The 13363-nt window shown below is 42.2% G+C and overlaps 1 protein-coding gene across 1 annotated transcript; it reads right to left on the bottom strand.

The window, feature by feature from the left end:
- Positions 1-634: 634 nt before the first annotated feature.
- LOC142791885 (uncharacterized) lies at positions 635-12606 on the bottom strand (the record flags this gene model as incomplete). Its single annotated transcript, XM_075885558.1, has 6 exons — positions 635-1005; positions 4954-5017; positions 7896-8096; positions 10804-10904; positions 11833-11933; positions 12473-12606. Coding segments are annotated over 6 exons (621 nt in total), but the record flags the coding sequence as incomplete, so codon positions are not given.
- Between the last annotated feature and the right edge of the window lie 757 nt (positions 12607-13363).

Here is a 13363-nt window from a genome sequence, read left to right on the forward strand (position 1 = left end):
CAAAACAGTGGAGCACACGTCTGGTCCTTATAAAGATGCATTCGCTCGTGTGTACATAATTGTCGACACGTCATTCATTTCACACTGTAAAAAAAAATGTCTCGGTACACAGCAAAAGCTGCTGGTAAATCGTTGCCGGAGGCATTCTGTAAATGAGTAACAGCAGGCTCCGTATCACGAAGTCTCTGTTATACATTTTTCCGTATTCTCTTTCACATCATATCTGTATTCCTGAACACAGCAGATCTGTTATTTCAAACACAGCAAATCTGTTAACCCAAACACAGCAAATCTGTCAACCCAAACACAGCAAATCTGTCAACCCAAACACAGCAAATCTGTTAACCCAAACACAGCAAATCTGTTATTCCAAACACAGCAGATCTGTTATTCCAAACACAGCAAATCTGTTATCCCAAACACAGCAAATCTGTTATCTCAAACACATCATGACTCTGTTTGTAGGAATACAGAATTTGCTGTATTTAGAGGAGGAATAAACGGAGATCGCTGTAGAGCAGTCTGGCTGTAAATTATTCCGTTATTATTAATGAAAACAGAAGCTTCAGTAAAACACCTGGTTTCGTTTAATGGCTTTTCTGTGCTTGACTAAGGTTTTGTGTAGTTTCTTTGCCTTGAAGGAAAGAGTTGTTTCACTGAGCATAAAATAAACTTAGTTTTGGTAGTAACTTAATTTGTGAAAAACTAACACAAGCTTTTGTTGACCAGTACTGTCGAAAAGCCGATGTTTTACGGGATGGAATGGAATGTTTATGTGGCTGCCTGTAGATTCTCATGATTGAGTTTTATGTCCAATTTTATGTACTGTTTCAACCTACACTAATGCAGTCTTTATGTACTGTGTGTGTGTAAACCACCCCTGCTGCTGCATACCATATAAATAATAATGCAACATTAACAAAACACAGATGAATTTATTTACATATAATACATGTGCTGTAGCTTGCTACATCACCATTCTTCATCACTTCAGCATGTTTATGCCTGAAAAGAATGTGAAAAACAAGTGATCAAATGAATGCAAGAAGCAACTTACACACACTTTATAATGCCTTCTCTGTGTATGTATATGGCCCTTGATACAAAAAGTAGGGGCACGTGGTAGAGCAAAATGTGAAAAAAAAAATCGCTTTGTTTTCTTTGCAATTTGGGGAGGGGTGTCCCTTTGTGCATCCACATTCGTGCTTTTCATAAACAGCATTTTTGGTGGCTCAAAACCAGTTTTTCCAAAAGGAAGTAGCCAGTGAAAACACACTCTAGTGCAAGCCCCTTGCATTCGCTCTATGCTTACGGCCTAATTTTCTGACGTACAAAAGTCAAAATGCTTGTCTAGAGTCAGCTGTGTATAGAAGATTGTCGGGTAACTTCTAAAGCAGTCCGAAGACACTGTGCACCTTTGTATTCACAATCCGCCTTCAGAATACATAGGTTGGAACACTTTCAGCTCCTAGCATCATTACACCTTGCATTTGCCGTGCTTGTCGATAACCTTAGATGCTGGGGGTAAAGAAGGTTCTGAGGAAGTGTAAATTTCGTTGAAGCCCGTACAGTTTTCTTGTTAATGTGAATAAATCCCTGTGACGTACTGAGGTGCTGAACCAGCAAGCTCTTTATTGTTAAACCTCCCAGCCTTTTCAGCATCTTTCGAGGTGAATCACGTATATACATGGGGACAACGGGTATGCTCTAATGGACATGGACTAATATTTCTGATGCAACTGAATAACAATGTGTGAGAACGACTCAGTGTAAGTGTTGAGTTAATGGGAATTGAGTCACAGAATCTTTCCTTTCTTTGTTTAGGGTGAGAGTCCTAGAAATGGCGACATTGAATATTTTTTTTGCATTTAATAATGGTAGTATCACACGAGCCTCTATTCTGAGATAGGATTGAAGCTTGGCCAAACTACAATGAATTTGCTGGAAATCGTTGACCACACTTGACGATACGTTGCAGATAGAGCTGAATGACATCTCACAAAAAAAAAAAAACAAGACAAGCATTGCGAGAGGCTCCACGGCGAAAAATTGACTTTGGCAGTGATTACCAAGCTTGTAACTACTAAACAAAATAATTGAACAGTGTTTCTGACAGTGCGATCACTTTTCACCTGTTTTTGAACTTTATTCCATATCTCAAAACAGTTTTTTATTACTTAGCTACCATTATTTCCCATGTATTTTAAGATAACCAGTTGATTATTTTTTTTGTATACAGCTACTGAAGCAAAATAGAAGCTATGCACTTTACCGTTATTGTGTTACAAATTTTCATAGATGCCAATTAACTCAAAAGTCAAGCTCTAGTGGTAAAAAATTCACAAAAATTCTATATTATGAAGTTAAAAGAGCAAAAAGTTTGGAAGAAAATGATGTATGGATTATATGAATATCCCTTTTAGTCACTGAGAAAACTACCTAAAATCAGCAAAAATGCACAGGATGTATAGGGCCTGCCCGGCGCTCCTGAGAAGTTTCCCACTGGCTCTGATCATGCTCAGAATGAGCAGTTACATTTTCAGAAATATTTGTTGCTATTGTATAGCAGAATGCACGGGTGAATACCTATACTGATTTTCAACTTTGCATTCTGCTGTTAAGCTCTATGTGCCACATATAGCTACAAATTATGGCTGAACTTTCTTAATATAGATTTACCAGCGCAAAAAAAGACGGCACATATTTTAATCATGAACCAACTCGCCCAAGCAGCAGCTTTAGTGAAATTTTTTAAGCACTGTTTATTGATCACAGAATGTTTTTTTTCACTATGCTGAGGTGGGAGGGGGGGGGGGTTGAGGATCCTGTAAAAAAACTGAAAGAGCTTGACCTGAACTAAGAAACATCATGTGAATATACACTACACTTATTCGTAGCCAGGCGGTGGCACACCGGGCCCGTGCCTCTCCCCTCCTTCCCCCCAAACTTTTTTCTCCATGAAATACTTAGCGCAAAATTACCATTTGCCTGCCCAGACCTCTGGTTCAGATCAAAAAGGGCCCCCTCCCCCTAAAAAGTTCTGTGTATGCCCTTGGTTTAGATGAATGAATTTCCAAACCCTGTTTAACATAAGCATCAGTGAGATTAGATAGATATATGGGGTTTAATGTCCTAAAACCACATATGGTTATGAGAAACGCTGTAGTGGAGGGCTCCGGAAATTTCGACCACCTGGGGTTCTTTAACGAAGCATCAGTGAGATTGATAACTAGGATAAAATTAAGGCCAAACCTTCCATTTTTCTCTTTTCACAACATACTATATGTCCTTGGCACAATTCACAGTATATAGAAATCTCAATTGAGAGTGCATTTTCATGTGCTGGCTCTTGTGAAATAATAGCAGTATATTTTGACTACACTCCGAAGGACAAAAAAAAAGAAAACGCCAGGCTCATAATACTTACAAACAAATTAAATTGAAAATGCAAAGCCACAATCAAGATAATATTCAGCTCTAATAACCGGATATCATCAGAAAATGTGTATGATTCATGCTCACACTTTCACTGATTGAAACGCAGCTTCTGGGCCAACTTCATTATCTTTGTGTGCACACTTGTGCGAGACTTCTGGCCACCTTCGCACCTGCTGCCCTTTTTCGTGTTGGAGCCCTTTAAGGTTATCAAGGTGTGGTTCAAATGAAACATATGAGAAGAGCACAAGGATGGGTACAGACTCGTCAATGGGCTTCATTTAGAACACGTATGGTTACACGCTACAGTCTGCAAATTCCTCATCTATGCATCATAGACTTGCATTAATTCTTGTACAATCTGAGCCAAATACGCTGGCCCAATCATTTTCCTCCTGAAAAAAAAAAAGAAGACCTCAGCAAGCTTAGGAGCCAATTGGTCAAGGCTGCATCTCCGAATTTCATTCTTGCCAGTAATGGCTGTCATAGTTTCTGACAAGTAATCAATGGACTTTCACTGAAGTCAGAGGCAGATAAGACCCTTGTCAGGAATCAACAACTTGTGTTCCCTGCGCCGTTCATATATATATTGGCCTGTTTGATTGATGTAAACATTCCTCCTGGTTTGATAAGCAACTAACAAACTAAAAGGTGTGGCACTTAGTGCAATTTTACACACCCTACTAGTGGTTTGTACGCTCCCAAAATTTTTCCAAGGCTTCCTTTGAAAAAATGTGCAATGGCCTTTTTCAGTCTTCGAATACGCACAATCATAAAATAAGTCTTCACATGCTCGTGGTAAATATGTTCAGAATGTATGATCTGATGTTAAAGTTGGGTTAATATTAAAGCACAGCATTTTGTCTGGTGAGCTAGTTTGTGGGTGAAGGTTACTCTTCTGTGCCGTTCAAGGTAAATGCTAAGACCCCGCATTGCCTCTATGAGGTGTGCAAGATTGCACTAAGTGCCACCCCACTGAGTTCGACGTGCGCTCGTCAAGTAGGATAACGAAGTCACTCAGACATGGAGGAATGTTAACATTGGTCATACAGGTCAATGTATAAATGAATGATGTAGGGAACACCAGCCCTTGATAAAGACCAGACAAGGTTCTCACCTGCCCAACTTAAATGCATACGAATTGTTTACTTTTAGTAAACCATGGCAGACTTTACTGGCAAAGACAAGAATTGAGATGCAGTTGTGACCCAATGGCACTTGAGCTTGCCTAGGCTTTTTTCCTAATGAACAAAAGCAATGATTGTGTCTGTGATACTTCACTCAGACTATCAGAATGAACGCAGGTTCCCTGCATGAGTGTACTGAATAAAACCCAGTTGCAGGTCTGCCCTCATCTTCCACTCTTCTCCTCCGACAACATCTGTTATTTAAGTGTATAAGTATCTACTGCACCTTGTAGCTGGAGTTAGGCTCACACTCATGTTGTAAAATGTCATCAATTTACTTGACCTCCTCGCACAACAATCAACACATAATGATATCGACAAGGGAACTCACCCAGTGCAATGATTGTAGGCGTTGATGGCAACTCGGCAAGCTTTTCAGTGATGCTTGTTCCCTCCTGGATGAGCAAAAATATCCCATGTACACAAAAGCACAAAGAGATATGTACAGTTGCGGCCATTCCAATATATAAATCAGAGATGCGATCCCTGCAATTCCGTTTTCCACCATGGTTCCTGGTCTATTGCAGGCTGTGTGCACCAAGTACAAATTACCTACCTAGGAGCCTTGAAACTTGGAACAATTTTAGAGCAAAGTAGAATGGATAGCGAGCACGCAAAAAAACCTGCTCACATTTTGATTCATTTTTCTCTTTGGATTACAGCAACATCATAGACAACTCTGAATGATTGCAGGTCAATATATCAATGTTAGTGGTGATAGTATTGCTTAAAATTATTTTGCATGTGCGACAGCAAGGGACAAAGTGAGCAACATCTTGCAACAACTCTGGCCTATTCCCATTCTTAGTGCCCTCCTCACTGCGTCGTAATGAGGCACTACAGCCAAAGTGACGAGAAACATTGTTCTGCAGTGCATTGCAAAAAACTAATGCTTTGTGCATGTGGAGCACTCTGATTGCACACAAACACTTTTTTTCCCATTGAGCCTGAAAAAGGCTAGTAAACCAAGTTTGTGCACTGTGGTTCACCATGCGTGCACCATGCCCCAACACAGTTTTTGTTGCATGAAGTCTCACTTTTCACAGCGCTACGTTCCTTCTCATTCACTCTGTGAACTTTATAGTCGGATGCTTGGGGACTTCACTCCCTATCCTAGTGGCTCTGATGAAACAATGGCACCTGCCCGCACTAACTGTTGGCTCAAGGGCAGTGTATTTTTTTTTTCAGAACATTTTTGTGACTACGACACAATGCGGATAACCAAAGTAAGTTCCACAAAAAAATTGAAAATTGCCTTTTTTTTACACTATCTTCAAATGCTGATACTTGTGACAAAGCGCGTGTTCCGGTGTAATTTTAATGAATAATGCTGCTGTACAAAGCCACCAAAATTACCTTAAAATGAAGCACAAAGGCAAAAGATATGCAAAGCTACACTATCCTCCTTTTAACTTGTGTCCAGCAATTCATGAATTAGGTATTTTTGGATGTTTAGCATATTTGTTCTGTCAAAAAATTTTGCTGCAGCGGTCACTAAATTCTCATACGGTAGCATTGCACTTGTTCTTTATGGGAAGAAAATACATCGATTAAGAAGTGTAAAAAAGTTAAGTCTGCTCAAAGTTCAGAAATTGTGAAATTAGAAGAAAACTGATTTCAGCAGTCAAAGTTTAATTTTCCTTTATACAAAAGCAGCTTTTTTCACAAAATTCAACTGAAAAAGCTATTGTTTTGTGCTAAAAACCTGCACAGCATTCAGTCGATCCCAGATATATTGAACTCGAAGGGGATCGCGATATATGTAGTTCAATATATCGATGAGTCGAAACACAAAATATGTGTATTTAAGGCATAAATTAGAGCATCTCAGACCTAAAAACAGTTTTTTGAAATCCTAACAAGCACTTAAAGAATGATTCTCTCACAATATGATAAAGAACAAGGCCTGAACATCTACTTTTGCAAGTTATCGCACTTCATTTCACTTGAAAATAGTCTGTAAACTTTTCTCTCTTTTTGCGTGCCACCAAGTTTCAGTTGTCCTCAATATCACTGGACCCTTCCAAGTAAGCAAATTCAGCTCATTCGGCCACAACAGCGCTGAGTGGCACTGAATGCCAATGTAAGCTCCGTAGAGCGTTGGTGGCGAAAGCAATAATTCCACGGCACCGTCAACATTGGGCATCATCTCGGCATCCATGCAGTCAGAACCAGCGACGTCGTCTTCTGCTCCAATGAAGCCGCTCGCTGTCCGAGATGGTGCCCGAAAACACTAACAAGGCATAGAATTTACTGAGGCATTGTACGCCCTTGACAGCAGTCATGACGCACTCAAAGTCGTCACCTGGCACAAAGCCCGCAAAGAAACAGTTCACGACTGTGCTTTACTTGAGGTCGCTCCTAGCACCAGCCATGATTTTTATCGCTACGAGCGTATCAATGTGTAGCGCCGACTTCCAAATGATGATTTATCAGTAACGAGGCGAGAAGTACACAGGTCCACAAGCCACAAAAGGCGATGCTGCCCACAAACGAGCAAGCTCCCACCGTCAGCATGTTGGTGATAGCGATGTCACTTGTGGCTTTGTCATTTTGTAACCGACAGCTGTTGCTTTGGTGCGGAAAGCTAGAAAAAAGCGTAGCCTCCGAAATGAGCGTTCTAAAACCGGAAGCACCAAAATACCTCATGAAGTTGCACATCTCGAAGGCCACGCTTTTCAGTCCCACATGCCATCATACACGATTGAATGCGAACATCGCAATGAGATCACTAAACTTCCTTAAGTCATTCCACTTCGTTTTGGTGCCCTCGGTCATCACCATGCCCCCACGTTAAAACCTGCAGATCGCACATCAAGCATACCGGTGCACTCACAAGTGCTGTGCAACGAGCTAGATCAGCAAGATGGAGTTTCAATGTTTCACTTTTCAGCACCCCCTTTTAGTCACTTGCACGCGAAAAGGGATCGGAACTTGTCGAATTGTGGCTATAAATGATCATTATTTGTTAGGAAAAATGCAATTTGTGGGCTTTAGCGTGGCTCAGAGTTCAATTTAGCGGATGTTCTGCTGTGCGTGAGTTCGATAGATGTGTACAGCAGTCCCGTATTTTTGCATGGGAAATTCAAGGGGATCTCTCAACTTTTTGATATAGCCAATAATTCGATATATCATAGTTTGATATACCCGGGATCGACTGTATTCTATAAAATCTAGAACCTAAAGCTGTTCTCAACAAACCAATACATCACTTTCTGAAAAGATGTTACTGTCCAGTTTTGTACTAACATAATGCAACAAAGTGAAACTTACTTCAAATACTTGGTAAAGGTAGTTCTTGTCTTCCTTAAAATGCGCGCAGAGGAATGGTAGCACAGCTACCTGGACTGCTTTTTCTCTTTGTCCTTCGTCTCTCACGCGCACCACCAGTTCCATAGTATGTTTCGTCGGCGCCTCCTCCATCATCTGAAATAATGCAGGCGCACAGGCCGCCATCCTCTCCTGGAAGATTTCCTGCAATTATTCCAAAAATCAAAGTAAATAACAGTTACTTGATAATAGATGAATTCATCTGTAGAGATATTAAAGTGAAAACTGATTGAAATGTAGAACTATATTACCACCCTACAATTGAGTGCAACAGCTGTGACACGCCAAAAAAAGAAGACAAAAAACAGACTGGTGGGGAATACCACCCTGAAACTACTGCACCAGCTTACTAGAACATGTTGTTGGCTAGTAGGTTCAGGCTGAAGAAAGGTAGGGACGTAAACCACATAGACAAGAAAAAAAGAAGTGGACGAGATAGAGCATTGATTGCAACAGATTTTGTTTGCAAAATAAAAAAGGCTCCTTTTGTTTTTGTAAACACCAAAGCATATGAGCAGGAAAATGGCGTGCACTCCACGATTATGACATCACTATAAAAAAAAAAAGGGGTTCAGCGGCAAATCGCTGTCACAACCAGACTCCCTTTCACAGTTATCTCCAACATCAGCAGGGGGTGTGCTACTGTGCTCTTGATCTGAACTGGATTCAATTTCAGGTACTTCCGTGCACTGTGTTGCAGTTTTGCCCCGGTGATACCTTGAAACATGTGTTCTGAAGGAACCTGCTGACCTCAGCACACTACCACAACCCACAAAAGGACACATAACAGCATCAATTCCACTCTCCAGATGGGCAGCTATGTGACCAAGAAGCTCCGTGCGAGTAGGCACACTCGCCCCGCATGACAACACAGAGCAGACAAACGCATCATCAGTCTGTTTGCTGCATCGCTTCTTGTGATGTCTGAAGACGTGACTTCTTAGGCTCTGATAGTTTTTAAACAAAGCTCCACAAGGCTCACAAGGGCAAAGGGCACCGCCCAACACACTGCTGTGATAGTGGTAGTGCTCGAAGTAGTCGGTCAATGTTGAAAATGTCTGTGCGCAATGCCGGCAAGTGGGCATTCTTCATTGATGTTATGGCTGCAATGAAGGTAGAGCACTTATTTTGCTAAATTACATTCACTGGCTTGTGCACTTTTTCAGACCGCCCAATTTTATAATAAAAACACTGCTACAATGGTAATAATACCTTACAGTCTACAATAGTAGAATCATTCCAATATCTGGTTAGCATGTCAGGTTATGTTCAATTTCATATGAACATTAGCCAATGCTTTTTAAGCAGTCCTCTATATAAGAGCACAGTGAATATAAATATTCTTGACCTGCTACAAATGTTTAAACTAAGTTGAAGCAGGCGGCGCAAGGAAAAGAAATAATGACGGAGACTGTAACATTAACTGCACAAATTCTACAGAAAACTGCACCCATACTTGCGCAACTTGGGTCTCTTAAAAGGCTATTCCTGAATGTGCAGTCAAAAGTGAGCTTAGCATATGCTCCAACATTACACATGTTCACAACTTAAGTAATGCTATCCATTATATCGCTAATGTTGACAACAGATGTTCATATCTTGCACATATGTGAAAGCAGCTTCAGCCTCTCAAGTGCAGCCAGGTCCAATATTGAATACAATTACTTTAAAATTTTAGCTTGAAACATAATTACTTTAAACAATTACTTAAAGCTTTTTGTGATATATTGACTAATCAAACAGTTGATACCAAGTATGAATTGCACCGTAGCCTGCCAGTAGTACGCGCAAGAGATGGAAATGGGTGGCTTCAAGATAGGGCACCCAAAACTTCGCATATGCGATCGCTTGATTCTGTTGCCATACACCAACTTCTTGGGTACACACAAGGACTCCCATGCTGGATTAGCTGCAGTTAAGCAGTAGTATGGCTAAGTGACGTGCAAATTCGCAATGTTGTCGGGTGTAAGCAATGTGTCGTGCAATTCCAAAGAAATGAACTGCTGAGCACGCAAATCAATAGACACAACAGAACATGCATGCGAAATGCGAGCGCCAATCGTACCTCACGGCTGTCACTCAAATTCCGCCAAGTACGGCAAAATAAGTTTACACACAGCCAAGTGACAGTTGCTGCCCCTGTCGTCTCCTACACCTATTTTTGTAGTAATGGACGTATGACTTGCAAGCGATGCAGGCATGGAAAACACGAGTGCTTTGTCTGCGCTCGATAAGACGACAAAGACACGTACACGCCTGGTGTGTACGTGACAGCAGACTCCTGCTGATCCGGCTTACAAGTGCACCTTATAACAGCCATGTGCATGGGCACCGAGGAGATCACTAATGAGTGCGTGCACAAACTGACCTGTGACATCCTCAAACTACAAAGATGCAACTCAACAGCAGGCTTCACCACAATAATACAATTAAGTGACACTAACAAAGGAAAAATGCCGTTATTGCTGAGTGCAAGCAATGCTTCATATAATTCCGAAGAATTAAACTGTTCACTGTACTGCTTCCTGCATGCGCAACTCAATAAAGGTGCAACACAGCGTGCGAGCACTATGGTCGTACCTCATAGCCGACACTAAAAATCCACAAAATGCACTGAAATATGCCTACGCACAGTAATGTTACCGTTGCTACCCCTACTGTTTTCTGTGCCTAATTTAGTAATAAGGTATGTATGAGCGATGCAAGCATGGCAAACACGTGTTTCATTATTCACCTTATAATAGCGACAGACATGTTACATGCCTAGCTCGTATGAGCTGTGGCATGCGAGTGCACCTTATAACTGTTTATAAGATAGGTAATGATCGATAACGGTGAAATAAATGCCTACCTGATTGTGATGTGTGCCAGGTGATGGACTTCGCAGGAAGGTGAGAGAGCTCTGACAATAGCCGCCTGCCTTGACCACGTAGGGTGCCAGAGACCACTGAGCTGAACAAGTGAAGAGTGCGCCAAAAAACTTGACAAGTGAGGAACCAAACAAATGAACTGCTAGCACTACTTGGTCCTGAGCACGTAAATCAATAACAAGATGCAACACAACCTGCATGCAAAATGCGAGCACCAATCGTACCTCACGGCTGTCACTCAAATTCCGCCAAGTACGGCAAAATAAGTTTACACACAGCCAAGTGACAGTTGCTGCCCCTGTCGTCTCCTACACCTATTTTTGTAGTAATGGACGTATGACTTGCAAGCGATGCAGGCATGGAAAACACGAGTGCTTTGTCTGCGCTCGATAAGACGACAAAGACACGTACACGCCTGGTGTGTACGTGACAGCAGACTCCTGCTGATCCGGCTTACAAGTGCACCTTATAACAGCCATGTGCATGGGCACCGAGGAGATCACTAATGAGTGCGTGCACAAACAGACCTGTGACATCCTCAAACTACAAAGATGCAACTCAACAGCAGGCTTCACCACAATAATACAATTAAGTGACACTAACAAAGGAAAAATGCCGTTATTGCTGAGTGCAAGCAATGCTTCATATAATTCCGAAGAATTAAACTGTTCACTGTACTGCTTCCTGCATGCGCAACTCAATAAAGGTGCAACACAGCGTGCGAGCACTATGGTCGTACCTCATAGCCGACACTAAAAATCCACAAAATGCACTGAAATATGCCTACGCACAGTAATGTTACCGTTGCTACCCCTACTGTTTTCTGTGCCTAATTTAGTAATAAGGTATGTATGAGCGATGCAAGCATGGCAAACACGTGTTTCATTATTCACCTTATAATAGCGACAGACATGTTACATGCCTAGCTCGTATGAGCTGTGGCATGCGAGTGCACCTTATAACTGTTTATAAGATAGGTAATGATCGATAACGGTGAAATAAATGCCTACCTGATTGTGATGTGTGCCAGGTGATGGACTTCGCAGGAAGGTGAGAGAGCTCTGACAATAGCCGCCTGCCTTGACCACGTAGGGTGCCAGAGACCACTGAGCTGAACAAGTGAAGAGTGCGCCAAAAAACTTGACAAGTGAGGAACCAAACAAATGAACTGCTAGCACTACTTGGTCCTGAGCACGTAAATCAATAACAAGATGCAACACAACCTGCATGCAAAATGCGAGCACCAATCGTACCTCACGGCTGTCACTCAGATTCCGCCAAATATGGCAAAATAAGTTTACACACAGCCAAGTGATAGTTCCTGCCCCTGTCGTCTCCTACACCTATTTTTGTAGTAATGAACGTATGACTTGCAAGCGGTGCAGGCATGGAAAACACGTGTGCTTTGTCTGTTGCACTCAAAGGTGGTGTGGTGTCCATGTCGAACGCGGACAGCATCATGGGCACTTCGGCATTGGGGTCACTAGTAGCCGGCGTTGCGCCCGCGCCAGTGTTGGGTCGGCGCGGGTGCTTTGTTAGGCCTAGCCTTGAACGTACCCCGGGCGCGTCCTCGTTGTGGGGTTTTTTTCGCTTCTGTGCTTTAAGTCCCGAAGATTTTGGTTGCAAAAGAGTCTTAGCAGCTTTACTGACCTTGCGCACAGGAATCTTGGAGGCAGGAAGAGAAGTTCCGGGGCAATCCGGCGTTTTTGTGGGAGCAGATGCAGCCGTGACTGATGTACACGACGCTCGTAGCGCCCTCTTAGGCTACGAAGGGAGGCGCTCAGCTGAAACGGCACCGGCGGGTGGTGCGGCTTTTAATCGAACTCGCGACGCTCCCTTTGGGGCAAACTGACTACTTTAGCGCCTGCCTACAATTTGTTTTTGTATTCTAGCCGACACCACGATGCACCGATGCTATCTTGCACCCATTCTATTGGGCAGTGATGGCCGGACACACCGCAGCAGTCGTGTTATTTTGTGTGACCATCAACGCATTTTTTTTTCTTTTGGCCTGTTGTGGTTGGGAAGAGCTATGGTGGTGCAAAAAATTTATCGGTTATTCAGGAAAAGTGGTGTAAAGGGAAATAGTTCTGAAGAATCGATGTTCTCGTCGCAGGTAGTGAGAACCATTCAACAACCGATGAATTCTTCGGTGACGAAGTGAAGTCGCCGTCGGTGTTCACCGAGTAGACTCATGAATTCATAAAAAGAACAAACGTTTCCCCGAGCCTTCCAAATTTTATTATTGGGCTTGAGCTTGCATGGTAGGCTTGACGGTGCGAAACAGCGTGAAAACAACGAGTTCATACAAAGAAACAGCAAACCGCACCCTTTTAAAATACACTTCATTACTGTGTTTCATTGACTGCGTGTTAATTGGTGTGCCAACTATACAACGCAGCTACGATTATAGGATTGCTCTCACTAAACAAGTCAAGGCTTGCAAGCACGAAAAAAAAAAGGAACGAAAATAGGAGAACATGTACACTGTCTCTTCTTCTGTGTGTCGTGCATTCTCACGATGTGACGAAAAAAAAAAAA

The sequence above is a fragment of the Rhipicephalus microplus genome, unplaced genomic scaffold (genome assembly GCF_043290135.1).
Source record: "Rhipicephalus microplus isolate Deutch F79 unplaced genomic scaffold, USDA_Rmic scaffold_193, whole genome shotgun sequence".
Lineage (NCBI taxonomy): Eukaryota > Metazoa > Arthropoda > Arachnida > Ixodida > Ixodidae > Rhipicephalus > Rhipicephalus microplus.